This window comes from Dermatophagoides farinae, chromosome 1, assembly GCF_024713945.1.
Source record: "Dermatophagoides farinae isolate YC_2012a chromosome 1, ASM2471394v1, whole genome shotgun sequence".
NCBI classification, from domain to species: Eukaryota; Metazoa; Arthropoda; class Arachnida; order Sarcoptiformes; family Pyroglyphidae; genus Dermatophagoides; species Dermatophagoides farinae.
Genome location: NC_134677.1, coordinates 6,189,648 through 6,210,142, shown reverse-complemented (window position 1 = coordinate 6,210,142; position 20,495 = coordinate 6,189,648). Strand labels below are relative to the sequence as shown.

The 20,495-nt window shown below is 28.0% G+C and overlaps 1 protein-coding gene across 2 annotated transcripts; it reads right to left on the bottom strand.

The window, feature by feature from the left end:
* Positions 1-49: 49 nt before the first annotated feature.
* On the bottom strand, positions 50-19,695 carry LOC124491414 (uncharacterized). Of its 2 annotated transcripts, none has more exons than XM_047054047.2 (5): positions 17,526-19,695; positions 2,535-3,000; positions 2,257-2,471; positions 1,038-1,653; positions 50-966 (listed from the first exon to the last, which is right to left on the bottom strand). In XM_047054047.2, the coding sequence occupies exons 2-5, from the start codon at positions 2,938-2,940 to the stop codon at positions 233-235; spliced, it is 1,971 nt and encodes a 656-aa protein (XP_046910003.2). In that variant the 5' UTR covers positions 2,941-3,000; positions 17,526-19,695; the 3' UTR covers positions 50-232. The 2 variants fall into 2 exon arrangements, with proteins under 2 accessions (XP_046910003.2, XP_075584576.1); XM_075728461.1 differs by lacking the exon at positions 17,526-19,695 and adding an exon at positions 15,196-15,774.
* Positions 19,696-20,495: the final 800 nt, after the last annotated feature.

The window sequence follows — 20,495 nt, the reverse complement described above, 5'->3', positions numbered from 1 at the left end:
ATATTCTGCCATTTATAATGCTTAGAAAGAATGTACAAATTGATAATGTAATTGGAAAATGCAAGCATTGTTTATTAATTACATAAAGAATGAACTTTGAAATAAATAATTCTTATGCGTTCATTAAGGAAAAAAATCAAAGTTATATCAACAAAAGTAAATGATGAAACATTGACATTGAGAAATGAAAAATTGTACAAATGATTAAACAGAAAAAAAGACAAAAATCCAATTATACTCCTTGAATATCTGGTATTTGTTTCGATATAGTTGTAGTCTTTTTTGAATATGGATTTCGTTCAAACTCTTCACCATTGGCGGCACGTAATCGGCATAGATATGGATGTGATGTTAATTTGTTTCTCATTTTGGCCACTGAATGATATGAATTTTTATTTTTAATCACAGCGATGTGATTATTATCATTGTTATTATCCAATCTATTATGATTTGAGGCAATTTTATTAGTATTAAGCAAACGAATCGTTGTTGTTGATGTAACCATTGATGAAGATTCGTTTCTTTCCGAAGATTTAGAATCCATCATATCCTGAATTGTTGGAACAGTTGCTTCAACATTTGTAGGTGATTTAATTTTTATTATCGATGATTTCTTATATGGCGATAATTGTTGGCTAGTCTGCAATGATTTAAGTTTAATTTGATTGATCGGAAATCGTTCAGCTTCGACATTCTTATTTTGCTCATGATCATTTTTAGCTTTTTGATCGATTTGTAAATTTATTTCTGTCGGTTTAATATTAAAATCAATGACTTTTTTTGATGATGAAATTTCCAAGTTAAGCTCATTATTTGAATTAACTTCAATAGTCGTTGATCCATTATTCGCTTCATTTGATTTTTTACAAACGTTAAAAATTTCATCGTCATTGTTAATTTCTGATTTACTTAATGAACTGGTTGAAATTGAGTTTGTAATCGATTCATCTTCTAATGTTCCGTTTCCTGTATAAAATAAAGGATATTCATATGTATATAAGAAATTTTCAAATGGATTTTATGCAAAAAAAACATACCATCATCACTACTTGTTTTATGAAACTCATTCACAAGAGTTCTATCTCCAATTTCGATTTCATCTTCATTTTCTGTAGAACAATAATCGAATTCATCCGTATCATATGGATCCGTTTCTTCAGATGCAGAATACAAATCACTACCACGATACCAGGAATGATCGGAATTATTTGTCGATGTATCATTCAAATACATGATTGGTGAAGATTGTCGATTGGTTATTATTTTTGAATCATTTGTGGATGAAAATCGCTCACGATTTTGACGAACAGTTGGAAATGTTTGCAATAAATTTGTAGTGCTAACACCAACAACGGGATAATTGTAATAAATGGAATTGGTTGAAATTGCTGTAATTTGTTCTTTACAACCATTATTACTGTCGTCTATTTGTTCATCAGGCATAGCATAAATTGTAGATAAAGATTTGGCCAGATCCGAAGTCGATCCCGATAATGATGATGTTTTATTATTAACGACGTCATTTTTATATATTGGTGATGAACAAATCGATGAATTCTTCGATGATAATGTTTGATCGGAAGTGATTGCTGGAGGCATATTTAAAGAGATGACGCAATTCGGACCAAAACTCTGAATAATGTTAGTTTTGTCCTGTTCCAAAATGAAATATGAAAAGAAAAAATAGATTATTATTCGTCATGTTCTGAAATGTATGAATGATTATTTATTTTTATTTTATTTTTTGTTTTTACAAACCATTGTCTCCATCGCACATAATAAATGTGTATTACCTGTCAGTTAAATGAATGAAATCTCAATTTTTCAATCATAAAGCTTGTATTTTCTCAAATGATGATAATGACTAAAAAACATGATTATTCGGAAAAGACATTTCTTTCTTAAAAATGAATCGCTTTTTCTACATTTTCATCATTAGGTTTCAGTAACAGAAAACAATAGCTTCGACATCCTGTGGGAGATTTTCCCATAAAAATTTAACATTTGTATCCTACACATTCAATATGGTTTTTGAGAAAAAAAATTCTGATGTAAGACATGTGGGAGACAAATAAGACACTAAGCTTATAAATAAACGAGTTATTATTCATTTTTTTGTTTTGTTATTTCGTTTGACATATTATGATGAAACAATCCAACTTTAAAAAATATTTAAATTTAGTAACACGATTGACTTATGAGAATATTTCATCTCGCAAAACTCATGTGTAAACATTAAAAGGCTTGTAAACTCACCTGTTGAATTCCATTAGCGAAAACTTTTGTTTTTACAATCATTTTCCGTTTTAAGCTGGGCTGCATAGGCCAATCTTTGGCACAAAAATTTAGACATCCAGGCCATAAAACTCTGGCACAAGTGAACAATGTCAATAATAATATGACACTTTCTACAATGATGGAAAAAATGATGTTCAATCCAATAAATTGATTAGCAATCGGCCCATGCAAATCTTTAAAAAAAAACAATTAAATTCAAGGATATTTTATTTAATTAAAAAATATTCAATTCTCACCAAGTGCAAATAGTATGGCGAATGTTAAAGTCAGTGAAAGAACAATGATGATCAATACTAATTGGAATTTTACATAAAATATGGAACCAGAAAGATCACATTTTCGTTTATAAGCGGTGAAAATACCGAAGAATCCCAAAACAATGAAAGATACAGCACACCAAACAGTGATACCTAAAGGTGGCTCTAATGCTAATGGATTCTCATGAAAACACAAATTGGTGACCGATAAACACAAAACAGTTATTCCGAAGAATATATGAAGATATGAAAATCCTCTAATAGCTTCAGCCGTTAAATCTGTATGATAATAAAACGAGGTTTTGGAGTCTTTTGACAATGAATCTTGACTAGGTGCAGATGGCGGTGGTAGTCCTTTTAATTTTACAATGTAAATTTCTTCCATGATGATTGTTCAAGAACGTATGGACGTTTTGACTGGCAGTATCTTCAATAAAATAATTTCCTGGAAAAATAAGAAACAATAGAATTAATACATCAAGTTAGAGATGAACAATTTTTTAATTTAAAATAAGATTGAAATATTTAAAAAAGATAGATAGATGAATTTCTGTTGATCTTGTTCCGTTATGAGAATTCTTTGCCTTTGAATATCGGAACCAAATTCAAATTAGATGTAATTATAACCTATTCATTATTGAACAAACATACATCAACCCTTCGATTACTAGCAAAAAAGAAAGTTTTTCATTTATTCAAATGAAATCAATGAATTGAAAAAAAAATTCAATTCATTGAAGCGGAATTTCTAGTTCAAATCATACGAAACGTTCAGTATAGAAGTTCGGTTATTTCCTTTCGATGCAATAAATAGTCTATGTCAGCAACAAAAAAAAATAGCCATAAAATTCCAAATATAGTTGACGAATTCAAGAATTATTGAGACTATTATCATAAGAAATTAAATTAAATAGTACTGGATTTTGATATCTTGACGGTAAAAAATCAGTCTATAGTAGTAGTCGTTTGAAGAGCTATAATAATAGAGATTCTTGTTAAAGAGTGACACAGCGACAGAATTTTTATTAGATCATTTCTATCATAATTTGGGTCGTCTCCCTTTGTATGAAAACGTGTGTGTGTTTGTTCATTCCTGTCTAAGAAAACATCTTTTTCGTCATCGAGAAAATTGGAAATCTTAACGACTTTTCTGTGATAATTTTCGCTGCATTACAGCGAGACAATTCTCACTTTATTGGCGCGTTCATCATCATGTATGATTTTTTTTTTTTTTTTTTGATCAAAAAATGGAGATAAAATTTCATTTCTTTTAAAGATAAGATTCATCCAACTAACGATGGACAAATAGAGTTTGAAAGAAAGATCCTTCAAAATGATTCATCGAAGAATTTTAGATGATAATGATGAAATTCAAGAATCTTTCAATAAAATAAATGCTCGCTAATGGCTTTCAACCGGACGTTTAATGTTTTCATTTTATTCAGCATTCGGATTGAATGACTGAATTGGTACACATGGTATGAACAAACGGATGTTGTTTCATGTTAACAATTTAGAAGCTGAATGAATCTAGAGGAAAAATAAATAAAAAAAATGTTAAAAAGAAAACCTTATATTATGCTCACACAAACATGTTCCATCACTGAATATTTGTTTGCTTTAATTTCGTATTTAAATTCTATAATTGTGTCATCTGTAAATTCCATATAAAAATAAATTGCCAATTGTAGGGGTCTTCCCTTAAGATCGATGTATTGTATAACTATGTTTCATAATTTGTTTCTTGCTGGTTGATGACTATGAAGATTCAACTAACACTGCTTGCTGATCGACTTGTATCTGCTTGGCGCTTTTTGGAGTGAAACGCTGTTCTATACTATTATTGAATCATCATTCAATGTAGTGATCAAAAGAGATCCACATACAATTAAACGAATTAAAAATGATGATGATGATCCATTAAACTTAAAATTGCCGAATCAAATGACTGATGAATGAGAACGTTTGACATGCTGTATAATGATGATGACGATGAACTTCGCATTGATGATCTCAATATTATCATCATTGAAAAAGAAAAAATTTAAAAACATTTTGGCAAAAGATTGCACGCTTTTAGATTGAAAAAAGCCTTTTCCCGTATATAAATTATTATTTTTTCAAATGAAGTTTTAACTGTTCTATATGGCGAACAACAAGACTACGTAATATGTTTATTCACCGTAAACGATGACCGCATAAAATCTTTTTATCTTTTGATCCATATTTTGGCAATGATTTACAATTTGACGGTTTCTTTTTTTTCAATCCAATAATGCCAGTGAAAGTAATTAAGTTTATTGTTTCTCATTTTGATGTGAATTTTTTTTTATCAGATTATACTGCAGGAATTTTAATTAAGCTGATGATGAATGAAAAAATTTCCAAGTTTTTTTAAATTTTTTTCCATGAAATATAGAATGAACCATTTGGTTTGAAATGATTTTCACTGCAGCAAAGATGTCAAACGAATAAAAATAGAAACATAAATTCCACAGTCATAACACGAAAAGTATCGATTCAATTTTTTTTCCATTGAATTCAAGATAATTATGCACGAAATTGAAAAAGATAAAAATGTTTTAAAAAAAAATGTATGAATTAATTTGTAATAATGAATTTCCTTTAAAAAAACGAATGAATGAATTAATTTGTAATAATGAATTTCCTTTAAAAAAACGAATGAATGAATGATTGAATCATCAATCATATCAACGTGAAATGTTTCGATGAATGAAAAACATAATGTACAACTAAACTAAAATGGCACAAGTAATAAGTATGTTCCGGTTAAAGTATGGGACAGCAATATTGAAATGTTGCTCTTTTCATCATTATCACTATTGGCGTTAATAGCTGCCGTTTTATATAAATTCAACTAGAAAATAGTCTAATCGATCAACACTCGATAAAATGTGATGCAATGTTGTTAAAAATAAAATTTTCCATTTGTTCCGTATTGGTTAAGTAATTCAAATAAATCTTTTCATCATATTTACTCTTGAAATAAAATAGGATCGACTCTTGAATGATTAAATACAACAACCTGAACGATTGGGATGCGGTGCAGTATCGCTCCCGTTTTATAAATTGTGTATGTATTAATAAATAGCAACACATCGATATGTTTTTTTTTTCATCATGGGATATATAAAAACAAACATACCGTTTTTTTAAAGATTTGAAAATTCACGGCACGCTTTCCTGATTGAATTATCTATTTAGGCAAACATTTTTACACACGACATATGGTGATTTATGTTATCGATTTGAATCCGGATGTGTCATAATAACGTAGTTGAGCAAATCACTTTTAATATTGTTATATTGAATTTATTTAAAAAAAACGTTTGTTCACAGCTGGAAAACCAATATATTACACAGTAGACTGAAAAAATGAAAAAAATTATATACTGATTTTAATTTCATGATAAAATTCCGACTGAGATTAGAATGAAAAAAATTTCATGTTGTTTTCACTAGCATTCTTTGCCAATTATCTTCACAGACATGTGATTTCTAAGACCGGATGTTTATCTACTTTATTCTAGAATAATAAAATGAACAGAAAAAAATAAATCAAAATAATAATTTTTTTTATGGAATTCCAATATTAATTATTAATAATCAATAGATTTGTTGTTGAAAACAAGCAATTATCTTTGCTTTAGTTATCTGTACAAAACAGACAAATACAGATATATTGTCGGGACAACTTGAAATAAATTCTTCGGGAAACACGGAAAATTAATTGAAATTTCTTCTGTTTCGAGAAAATTAATCTAGTTTTTGTTTTTCTCCCATCAGTGTGTTGTTTATATATTCTTATTACAATTATTAATAATGTGAACAAATAAATTTGTCTACGTTGGCGACATCTTGACTTCATTTTCGAATACTTTTTCAATCAAAATGACAATTACAAAATTGTCGTGTTAGTAACAAGATTTATAATTAATGAAAAGTGAAATTCCCATCAACTTGTGGCCAGAACGTTTCATTATAATTTGTTGTTTACTGAAAACATCTTCTTTTTTGTTTCGAATATATAATATAAAACCAATTATAATATATAATAGAAAGTATGAAAGGAAGCGGACGAATTTTTCCACACAAAACAAAATTTTTTCCATTCATGTGATTGTTTTCGTGTCAAAAATAATTATTTAATTGCATGCATGCGATTCACGAGAAAAAACAACGTGCATGAAATGAAAAATATGAATAAGATTGCATCTATTACAATGTAAATGATTCAAAGAAATCATCATACTGGAATTACGGCTGATCATATCCAATTATAGACCATGAGTCTCATGCCATTCAATAGAGAAACAAAACAAAAACTTTTCTGTTGTTTTACCTTATGATCATCATGATGCCGGCAACAATGTATCTTTTTTTTCTTTAGTTTGGCTAATTCTATGCTGACAATTCATTTCATATCGTTTTTGTTTTCCCATAACCTTACCAAAGATAATTGGCCTGTCCACAATGTATTAACATGAATATCCGTACAAATGCAGCCATATATATGTGTTAATGACATTTGTCTTTTTGATAAATCTTGTCAATCTTTTATGTGGTTGACCTTTTATGATAATCGATTCGGAATATATTTCTATGGTCAAATAAACACTGGATATATTGTAAATAGGCATATTCATTTTAACATTCGTATAATAATGAAAAACAAAATCAACGGCAGCATCAATTATACCGTTATAATTAAGCATAAATCCTTAACGTGGAAACTACTAAGCATGGACACAAATTCACATACACGCAAACAAGTAAAAAAAACAATAGACAAAAATGATGACGAATAGTGGCTAAAATTAAATTCACAATACATATACAATCATAATCATATGTATAATATATAAATAGAATAAGAGGATCTTTTTTTTGTTGTTTTTTCTTTTCTATAGGTGTTTGTTTTTATGAATATAACATAATTTTAGCATCAGATAAAATTGGGACAATGAGTTGACAAGAAAATTTCATATTAAAAAGTAGGATTGGTGTCAATTTCATTATTATAACTGAAATTGGGAGAAGAATTTCTCTCTATCATATATAATTTATTATATGAAACGAATTCTAATAACTATATGTAATATCTCAGATGAAAGATGATCTGTTCACAGATTTCAATCAATCAAAAAAAAAAAAAATCTTTTAAGTTATTTTTTAGTTCTGTTAGTTGACCTTTCAGCAAAATGATGCAATTTACCCCTTACGATTTTTTTTAATCAATTCGAATGGATATTTTTTTCAAAATTAACACCTTAAAACTATTTGACACATTATTTCAAATCAATTTGACATATGTGATAAATTGAGTCGATTTCTGTAACAATTTTTGTTCTTGCTGACATTATAGACAAAAATCTGAAAAAAAAGAAAAATCCGATTTTGTATAAGTTTGATCAGTAAATAGCAAGCGATTATAATCGGATTTTATTCATAGCTATTCGAAAGTCATCTAGACATGATGATGACTGACGTTGCAATGAATAATAAAGAAAAAACTTTATGAAAAAACGGGATTCTAATCATCATCATCATACGATATTAACTTAATACTAATCTTTAGTGAGAATAATTCAAATTAATATGAAGTTTGATAATATTAAATGTAAAGCTTATGGTTTATAATTTCAAAAACTGTCCAAAAAGTGTTTGATAATATGAAGGTGTGATAAATTGGATTTATATTGTTTTCATAAAATTGATACTAGTTCATGACGGAAGCTGAAATTTAGCATCAAATAGTGATATATCTTGTAAATATATTTGGTTTGCAAATGATTGCGAAAAATTAAAGTTATAGTATATAACTGTTAAATAAACCGATATGAAAAATCATAACATTTTTCCTCAACCTCTCAATGATGACAAGTGAACAAAATGCGAGTTATGATTAATGAAATTGAAAAAAATTATTCATTTATTCCATCTGGAATTGTGAATGAAAAAAAATGATTTTTATCATTCAGTAATATTATAACTGATTATTTTGATTCTTTAAAATTTACACTGAAGGAAATTCTGTTCACATTTATTAATAGTGTTTTTGTTTTAAATTGGAAAATGCGGCAGATAAAAAAAAGCATTGACAATGATTAATATCTTATAAATTAATCAACTACTCTATTTCTTAGATACGAGCATTATTAACATTTATATTAGTATATAAATGAATTTTTCACCATATAAATAATGTTTGAAATCAAATTTATTATTCGACCTACGTCATAATAAAGTTCATTATTACATCAACGCCTTTTTCTTCTAGAAAATTTAATAAACAAATGACCATTCGGACAAAGCATGACAAATCCGTCCAGATACTCATGACATTATTTAAATAAGCCATCGATTCAATAACGAAGAAGAAAATTTCATCAAATCTGAAATCAAATCCATATCAAAAACTAATTTACGTTAGATATGTAGTAAATATTTTTATGACAAGATAGTAAAAAATAAAAATAAAAAACATCAAAGTTTGATTTGCAATGAATGAAAAATGGATACATTTTGAATCTAACAGATTTGAAAAGAAAGAAAAATTCCCGAAGCAAAAAAAAACTGTCATTCCACCTTACTGTATTTTCTGATAGATTTGATTTTTTTTTTGACATCAATTAAGGTGGTGGTGGTGGTGGTGGTCTATCACGAATGTGAATTGGTTTTAATTTTTGTTTCATATTACTATATAAAGATTTTTGAAGAAAAAAAAAATTCAAATGAATCTAATAATGGAAATGACAAAAATTACTGCTCATACATCACAAGGAATAAAACAAAACAATAGTGCAGAAAAGTGAATAAAAATTAATTTTAGAATCACACAAGACTGACACTATGATTATCGTCATCATCATCATAAACGAAAATTGTTTTCGAAATCTGTGAGTAACCAACAACAACAACAACAAAAACAACAAAAATATTGAATGAACAAATGAATTTGTTTCTGGAATATGAAAGTTAATTTCACATTGGCTCGCATTTTTTTCTAATCTCATTTCCTGGTGAAATCTTATCATATTTCTACAAAATACACATGAAGATAGAAAATGTTAGCTTGTCAAATGCATGTAAAATAAACCAGTAACGAAATGTTTTTCCTCTGAAAAAAAAATCTGGATATTTTTGGATGCATATATGATTGGACAGACGATAAACAGAAAAAAAAACAACAACAAACGATAATGATGAAATGTCTGATCACACAGTCATCTTTTCCATGGAAATTTGAAAATATAATTTTGCATTTGCCGGATGACGAAAAAAAAACTTTGGATTTCGATATATTTAAATCAAATTGAATTCAATTGTAGACATTTTTTTTCCAATGATTTGGTTGTTTTCATGTTTATCAATTGAAGAATTTCATCGTAACAATAAAAATAAAATAGCAATACATATTTTTTTTTATGAATTCAGAAACAAGATCCTATTATCAAAATATTATTGTAGTCATAAAATAAATCAAAATTGTATAGTGATTGTCAAATTTTTTTTATGATTATTTTCTTTTATTGGAAAAATATTTTCAGAAATCGAATGGATGAATGAGTGTAATGTTGCTATTGTTGCTGTTCTTATAATAATAATTCATGAATATTTTGATAACGTTGGAACCGGTAGTGGTCAATTATCTATATTATATAGTTTGAAATTGTCGCCTACTTAGTTTGACATACATTGTGTTTGTGTGTATCCATTCATCAAAGGAATATAAATTATTGTCCGGCTGTAATCATTTTGATGATAATCATTTTTTTTTCTCTACCGATTGAAAAGAGTAGAAAGAATTTATTTTCTTATCCTCTAGAAAGTTAGAACGGGTGGCATTTACAGATAAAATGAATGAATGAATGAATGCATACATGCGTTCATTCATTTTGTTCGGAAGATGTATGTATCAATCATATTCAAATGAGGACACACATCGTCATGGCAATGAGAGATAAAAGGTGTCATTTTCTTTCACACATTTTTTTAATAATGACAACAACAACAACAACAAAAACCATCAACAGGACACCCGTACATATAAACACGAATATCATTTCTGAAAGAAATCTTCTTTAGTAAGAATATAATATATCTTGATAGACATTTAAATTTGGTCTCCTGATTTATTCGTGTTTGTGTTTGTATGTTGCCAACAACAAAATTGGCAAAAGGTATCATCACCGTTTGTTGGTCGTGAGTTAAAAAAAATAATATCTTTTCTTATTCATCTGCATACTAATTTTTGAGGTCACTAACACACACACACACACATACATAAACATCGGGTCATGTTGATTATATCTTTAACAACAAACACATATAAACACACAAATAGTGATGATGGAAAAAAAAGGAATCAAGTGCTGATGACCAATAGATTCATTCAATCGATTCAAGTTATAACATAATCATCAATATATGCATGGATATGTGTGAATGGATAACCCAATGGAGAGCACTATGTCAATGGTCATCACTGGAGATAACAACAACAAGAAAAAAAAATCTGATGATCAATATCAAGAAAATAAATCACAATCATGGTTATTTTTTTTTTGCATAAATTTGCGGTTTAATAATAATTTATAATAATCAAAGTTTTATAAGATTGATACATTGAAAGATATTGAATTGAAAATACTAGGATTCATATATACTGTATATTGTGCAAGTCATTGCAAAAACAAAACCATTATTTTATTTTAGCTTTGGGCGAACAAACGAATTTGTTTCATAGTTTCCAATAGTATTAATGATCAGTTAATACAAAAACTGTAAAAAAATTGATCAATGTTCAACAAATGGTTATAAATAAAGAAAATAACGCTTGATTTGCTTGAAATGAAAGATCAATTGATCTTTTTTTTTGTCCAAAACCAAAAAAAAAATATGAATGAAAATTGTCGAACCGTCACAACATGTTGAGAAAACATTTCGGATATGCAATAATGAAATGGCTCTCATTGGATATAGTAATCGGACGATTCATATTTATTTAGCACAATTGGCGCAGCTATAAAATTGACTAAATTATATCGATTTTTACCACAATAATAGTATTTATAAACAGTTGTGGTCATCATTTTTCTTGTTTTGTTTCAGTCGTGCGACCATAAAATAACTTTGACACTATCGGTTCGCTTATTTCTCTATACTAATATAACCAGTCAAACTCAATTGGCATAGCCATTATCATTATCACGTTTATATTCCAACTATATATTTATATATAAAAAAAAATACAAATCAGGTTTCAAGTATCTATTAATATACGTTCAAATCGAAAATGAAAATAAAAAACAATAGATTGGTTTCTACATTCGGCGCTTAAAATGGCTAAAATATTTGGTGTCCATTTTTATATATTTATTTTGTTACTGTTGACCGATAATAATCATTATCATATTTGTGTCAAAAGTATCAATATATATTCACAATACAATGAAATGAAACAGAAAAAAAAACAAAATAAATAAAGAAATTTTTGCCAAGATCAAAGATATTTTTTTTTTCAAATTTACACCGTCATTCTTAATGTACACAATACAAGTCAATCGAAAAGAAATGGACATATGGTTCAATGAATTTAGCATCTGCTAGCAAAATGTTTGATGTAGTGAATTTAAAAACGTGCCATTTCATTGATAATAATCATTATTATAATATTTAGGAAACAATTGGACAGACTAAACAAGCGGCAGCACGTGACTTTAAATTGAAAATTGTTCGGCGAAAAACAAATCCATCATCAAACAAACAAACTAAAATCCAAAGATTTCAATTGTTTCCAATTGTTGTCATTTTTATCATATCATTGATTTATTACCTGGTATTATTGTTAAGAACAAAAATAAAAAATGATAAATTCACTTAGGTAACATTCCATTTTGGTTCAACATTGTTTCTAAAAATATTCATCTCATCAATTATAATTATAATTAAATCCGATCAACACTTTTTGAAGCATTCACATTTAATTTTTACAAAAATTGCATTTAATGAAAACGAATATTATATTGAATTAATGCTATTGTTTTTTATAAACAAAAAGCTAATTTTATATGAATTTAAAGAATTACAGGTGTGTCGATGCACATCATACGGTGTCCATTCAATTAATGCACAAATGATGTTAGGAGTTTGTTTATTTTTGGAAATAAATATGAATGGATAAAAAGCCAAGCCTAACAAGAACGGTAATTGATTGCAATTGAATAAAATATTTGAAACTCATTAAAAATGTGATCAGGAAAACACGGCTGATTTGACAAATTTTTTAAATGTAGATAAAAAAAACTTGGTTCCGGTTAAAAATAAATTTCCGTCATTTCTACTTTCTGAGAACAGTGCAAAAAAAACCGATTTATATTTTGATAACGATAAAAACGTATGCCGAATAAAAAGTATTCCATTGTGTAAATGTTGGTAATCGTTGCGTTAATTTTGGAAAAAAATCAATTGTTTCCAATTCAATTTGATTCTTATTCTTATTTAAAACTTGAATAGGATTAGAAACTAAGCATAAAATAAAACTACTAAGGGTGGGATTATCCATGAAATGATCAACTTTAAACTTTAAGATCAGAATTCAATGATTCTTAATAAATAAAAAAAAGATAATAATCCATTACTACCAATGTCATTTGATGGTATTAAATTGTTTCACTTTATTATTCTAATTTTAGCAAATGGAAAACATTGAAAAATGTTTACAACATATTATTATTACAATCATTCAAAAAACAAACAATTCAGGGATAGAACTTGGCCGAGGTTGAAAGAAGAAAAAACGCAAACATATGTAGCCAATCATTTAACCTCTTCATGTATTCGACCGAGTTATTTTTAAACTAGAAACAGAATTTCATCCTCTCATCTGATCTACTATCTCAAAGAGAGAGAGAAAGAGAGAGAGAATATACACGAAAAAGATTTGAGGTAAAAAACAAACAATAAGGGATTAATTGGTGAAAATATTCCAATTCATTTTCATTATTTGTTTATTTACAATAACCTGTTTTAAATGAAGAGATGTGAGACTGAATTTCAATGATGTTCGTGAGGTAATATAAAAAAAGAGTGAATGAAAGAACCAAAGAAAAAGAAGTGAGTGCAACTGGATGACAAATATAACCTCGTTCTGAATGAAGAATACAATTCACATTCATAATTAGTGGATTGCTGCCTAAATAATAATGAACATCAAGATCTATTAAAATTAATAAGCGACCTAATCATCATCATCATCATCATCATCATCATCATCATTCATTTAAATGTCTAAAGGGGTGAAAAACAAACAACAAAACAATAGAATATTAGAATAGATGAATGAATTTAAACTCTCACTCGAAAGTTCAATGCTTAATAATCATGTATTTTCGTGTTTGACCTAAAGAAAACAAAACAAAAATAAAATGATCTTCAAATTCAACTCATTTCTTTGCCATAGTATGGCTATATATAACCATCGAGATCTTTGGTTCGAATTTTTTTTTCTTCATACCATCACTGTTGTTTGATTAGTAGTGTATATAGGATTATCATCAATATATATAAGTTTTTGTTTATAACTAATAATAAAAATAATAATAATCAAAATGGCAATGGATAACTCTCTCCATTTTCCTTGTTTTTTTTAATATTATGAACACACATACACAAATACATCAAGATTGATCACCTCAAATTTCTCCAATCGATGAACCATCGAATCAACCAGCTAATTGGCAACAATCATCATCCTGTTCATCATCATCGACATAATATATGATTACCAGAAAAAAACATGTCGATGAAATTACATCGGGCATCATCATTATTGTGTTAATGATGATAATGATAATCAAGGGCAAATGAGATAGAAAAAAATAGAAACTGATCATTATTTTCGATTTTCTTGATGACGAGAAAAAAAAGGTGAGAGTATTGAGAATGCTAACAAACAAGTTTGCCAGAAATCATCGTAGTCAATATCGATTATGGTATTCAATTCATCTGGTTAATATTCATCGATAATAATGATGATGATGACTTTTTTTCGGCTGGAGGGAAATTGAATTTTTTTGCGGCATCTCTGATCATCAGTAAAAATAAAAGTTATTCGAACATTTGATGATGAATACACCTGACCTATCTAGTATACCCGGTCTCGATCGACAGCCATGATCATGTCATTTTTTAATCATTTGATACAGGTTTCGGTTGATTATTATGGACGACGGGTGTGGGCTGCTATTCATCCATTATAAAAAAAAATCCTGATCAATAGGATATTGTTTTGATAAGGGAAAGCTAAGATATAGTGAGCAAAGATGTATATTTAAGAAAAAAAAACAGAAAATCCAACACCAAGATTCAAATCTATGATTTTCAATTTCAATTGTTTCAAATCAGTCATAAATCTATCATCATTATTATGATGATTTTTTTTACGATTAAAGTTCTTTTTTATGTATGAAACCGATCTGTTCGATCTATTGATTCTAATTTTGGATCATAAGATGATCTATACTGATTACTGAATTCATACATTGGCATACTATCAAACTATTTATCTTGATCGAATCGTTTTATTTTACTTGGTTTAGCCATTCAAATGACTTACCGTTATAATGTTGAGGGAAAAAAAGAAAATGATGATCATACCAATCTTAAATTTTCTTACTAACAATGATCATAGAAATCGACGTTAATAATGAATGGGCCAATACGTTAATCCACAAAAAATGATTAGCATCTTAACCACGATAAAGTATAAAGTATTTTATGTCCATTAACTGTCAATGTATATGGAGAATTATCGATACACACGTTTAAATATATATAATAATTATCATAAAAATCACTAATCGAATAATTTTGTATAAAACAAAAATAATGCGGAAAATAAAATAATACGAGTTGATTGAATGAATTGGAAATTTTTTTCCATTCATTCATATTCGTAAGGAAAGTCAAAATAGTAAATTGTTTTTTTCGACTTGGAATGTTGAATACGGAATAGACGTTTTTTGTAATCGTTAAATAACGACAACGATATAATCAGATACAACTTGCTTTAGGAGGAGAAAAAAGGAAACTTGAGAAGTCAATTAAACTACACCACCACCACCATCACTACAACTTTCAACAACAACAACAACAACAACATAATGATCACAAACATCATTATTCATATGCGAATGAATAATAATAACAAGATGAACAAGATATATTCGAATTGTAATGCGTAGCCAATCTTGCTAGAGGATGATTTCCGATTTCCTCATGAAAACGAGACAACAAGCTGCATCGAATTAATATATGTGAAAATTTCACACACACACACACACAATGATTATGAAAGTGCTAATGATGATTGAAGTAAATAAACATTTCATTTTTTCATGGATATTATTCAATGAATGATAATAATGATATTATTTAATCAATCGCTGATTGGAATGTTGATGAATGTTGTTGGATGGATGAAATTTATTAATTATATAATAAATGTATGTAATATAGAATCACACATACATACATAATACATGACAAAAAAAACAAGATAGAAAAAAATCATGTTATAATGCCTGTGCATTATCCATTTCGATGAGATTGTCATAACTGATGAGATTCATATTATCCGGAACATTTTACAAATAATCTATCGACATATGTTGTTTTTGTAATGATTTTTATATTTGGCATTTGTGTCTGTGTGTGTGTGTCTGTGTGTCTATCATTGTCGTCATCGTCGAGACAGCCCGGTGACGGTTCAAGATCTACCTGTTTTCAGATTTTTTTTTCTCTCCAATATTCATTCATCATTTCAACAAAAAAAAAATTATTTCAATTTTTTTACAGTCTATGTTTATGAATTTCACTAATCATCATCATGATCATCATTATCATCGACGCCATTATGGGTGAACAAGAACAAATAGCAACATAGAAATAAATAACTAACCAAATCCATGCTATGATGATCATTTTTTTTTTTTTTGGATTACCAAGTCCGCATCATCATTCATAATCATTATCAACGTAGTTTTTATCATATTTAATGATATTCAGTCGTATAAAAAGTCGATCAAACAAGATTCTACGATTAAAGACATGAATTCAATTAATCAAAAGCTTACAATGTACATTAATGTGAAAAAAAAATCCTAGTGACAAAATGTTTTGTATAATACCCCTTAACTATTACCAAATTACACACCTATGGATATGAGGCTATGAAAATTCCTCAAATAATAAGGTTCAATAAACTATAAAAATTACTATGATGTCAAAAAACAATTTAAAAGCTCTATTTTTATATGATGATAAAAACAAAACAAAATGTCAAGTGATTTTGATCTGTATTTCGTGAATTTTTTTTTCGCTGTTTTTTGTATATCTATTTTTTATCGACATGAAAATGTTTTTTTTTTTTTGAACGTTGACTAGCTGTTTTGAAAGCTCACACCCGAAACATAGAATGAGTAAAATGAAACAGAAAAGGCAAAAAAATTATTATTATTATTATTATGATCAATAACCGTTTAATTGCTTTTTTTTTGTTTCTCGGTATGCACAGCTTTGTGGTATGTACACGGGTGTGTATTTGTGTCTACAATTTCAATTGAAATCCAACAACAACAACAAAAAAAACTGATATCCATTTCAATTTAGATTAGATCAACCTATCTCATCGCCAAAAAAAAAAAAAAAAATTTTGTATCGCGACAACAACGTAAACGTGTTTTTTTTTCTTGTTTTTGTTCCATTCATTCATTGAATTCTCACAATATTTTCAATTCAATTTAATTTTGTACAATCGGAACAAATACGGAAATCATAATCGACATCATCATCGATATACTTGGAAAAACTTTATTCGTTTGAAACTGATAGAGTACGGAAATTTGAATCGATTTGTACAATTGATAGAAATAATAGTCTGCTCACCTTGATTTGGCGAATGTACCGATGAATGAGTTAGAATAATGATGATATGATATAGTTGAAAAAAAATAATCTCACAGTTAAACGGATGACAAATAAAATTGGGTCAAATCAAAGATATTCTTCATTGATAAATTATTTTGATGAGAAAGAAAAATTCGATTAATTTTGTTGAGGTGTTTTATATAATGAATTATTCAATTATATCGTTGATGGATATAAATGTTGACAATAATAAAAATGGTGGCATGTTTTGGCAAAGATGGACGAATAAACGTTCGACAATCGATAAAGAAAAACAATCGTTAATCGATTTCGAATATATGAATGGATGTCATTGGAAATATTATAATAAAACACAATAGTCGTATTTTATCTAACGAATCGATAACCATTTAAGTATTGGTTCATTGGAGCAATAAAGGTCGAAAAATGGTAATGATATGATCATCAATGTAGTTTCTTTCAACCTGACCGTAAGAAATGCTTATAAATGGGGAAAAACAAGGTAGCATTTTCTTACTTTTTTCTATAATGTCTTTTTCTTTATCCTCTTTTCATTCATTCATTCATTCATTCATATAGTCAATTCTCCATTTAAAATCACCATTTAATCGAATTGATTTGATCTTGAAAATTCAATGATGTGAATTCGAAAAATCTGTGATCCGTGACCATTTTTTTCAACGAAAAAAAAAAATAAATAAAATGAAGAAGTCATCAAACTTAAAATGTAAACCAAATACAAATACAGATCTAATTTTCACAGAAAATTTTTCATTCGAAAGAATTCAGACATAAACCTACATACACATGAAGACAAAGCAAAATGAAAAACTGTTGCACTGAAGATGGTTCACATTACTGATAAACAATCAATGAATACGAATATATCCATTCATCGAACAATGGCTTTAGTTAATGATCGTAATGTTTCAACAATGGATTTTTTCTGGTTGTAACGAAAAAATTTAAATGGTAAAAAAAACAGGCAAAAATTGGTAACTAAAATTTCTTAAAATGATTTTAGAACACCAGGGAAGTTGTAGATGATCAGATCTGATGAACACATACACACACACACACACAAATAATTGATAATTCATCAGCATGAAAAATGTTCAATGACAAATTGAATGTCGGATGAATGATAATGTTGCTGAAAATTAGGTTAATTTATTATCATGAACTTCATTATAATTTTGATGTTATTGTTGATTCGAATAGTAATGGTGATGTGATGAATTAGCTGCTTTCACGATGAAATATATTAGTGAATGGATTCGGAAGTAGATCTTTTTCAGTATGCAATGTGTGTGTGTGTGTCTGTGTGTGTATGCCAGTATGTGTGTGGGCCAAATACAAAACCACAAAACAACAATGCATTCGGCATACAAAATTCATTCATTCATTCATTCAGTTGTATATTTTGAACATAATAATAATTTACAAATTTGACGCAAGTGCATTTCAATATTTGAAGAATTTCTAATTTTCATATCTAATATAATGGCGGTTTTTTTTCTTCCTAGTAAGATTGTCAATTGTAATATTTAGACCACTAATGTCACGAAATATATTTTTTTTGAGGAAAGTGAACAACAAATTTTTTTTTTGAATAGTCAAGAAAACTGATAATAATGGCTCTAAAGATTTAAACGATGAATAACATTTAATTCACTGGAAGGAAAGTTCTTGGACATTCTTTACAATAGAAAAAAAAATTCAAACCAATAAGATCCATTATCATGCACAAGAAGATCAATGAACAACAAACAACGGCGTCTGATGTTGGAACACACACAAACACACATATGAGACAAAAAAGACCGACGAATTGAATGAACACGGGAAAAAACGGCATTAGAATAGAGGAAAAAAAATAAGGTGAACACATGCGTGATCCGTTATTTTTTCTTCATTCGTATTTTGTAATGTTTGGAACAAATATTAATACCATAAGAACATGATGATGAAGAGACGATATCATCGTCTGTATATTGTTGTTGTTTTTTTTATATCAAAAAAAAAATGATGTTTTCAACGGTTTCAACTACTGTTGTTTCATATTTGTAGATCAAAACCATTTTACACACATGAAACACACCAAAGAAACGAAATGAAAGAGGAGAAATGGTGTTTGGCTACTGTGAATAAATGAATGAAATGAAATGAAATGCTATCATCATATCCAAACAGCAAGAAAGAGAAAAATTTAGCTTTTTTTTTCTTTCTCTTTTTCTATTTCTTACTTATTCACATCATATGTCAAACTTGAATGAATGAAAAAAAAAGATTGGTATATGATGTAATTGTGGAGAGAAAAAGAGAGAGGGATTTCGTTCCGGAAAGGAAAAAAAAGATCATAAAGTCAGAATTTTCTCAATATTTTTCAAAATAGAATCGCCAGGAAAAAAATTCTTGTATGATGAATGAATGAATGAAATGAAATGATAATTATGAAATTTGGGAACTTTCAAAAAGGTCTGTTGCATCACTGCAAACATATACTGTAATGATGTTCACCCACACAGACATTGGAATAAAAATAAAAATAAATTTGATTACCGAAAATTGAAAATTATTATGGATCAAAAATTGAAAATATTACGATGACGAGTGTGGCCAGGTCGTACATTATTATTATTATTATTATTATTTTGGAACAAATTCTGTGAATCATGGATCTTATCATTACATCAGCTTGTTGGTTGTTCATTGGTTTTTGGTACAGCAAAAATGACTGTTTTTTATTTTTCTGATCATGCTGTCAAAATTCAGCGGCAAAGAAAAAAAAGAAAGAATTATATGGATGTATATAAGAATGTTGAAACTTTTTTTATACTTTTTCTTACTAAGCTATTGAGCTCATTATGTTACTAACCATAACATTTTATTTTGAACATGGTTTCAGATGGTATCGCGATTCTCAATGAGAAAAAAAAATAATAACTGATGATGATGATGATGATG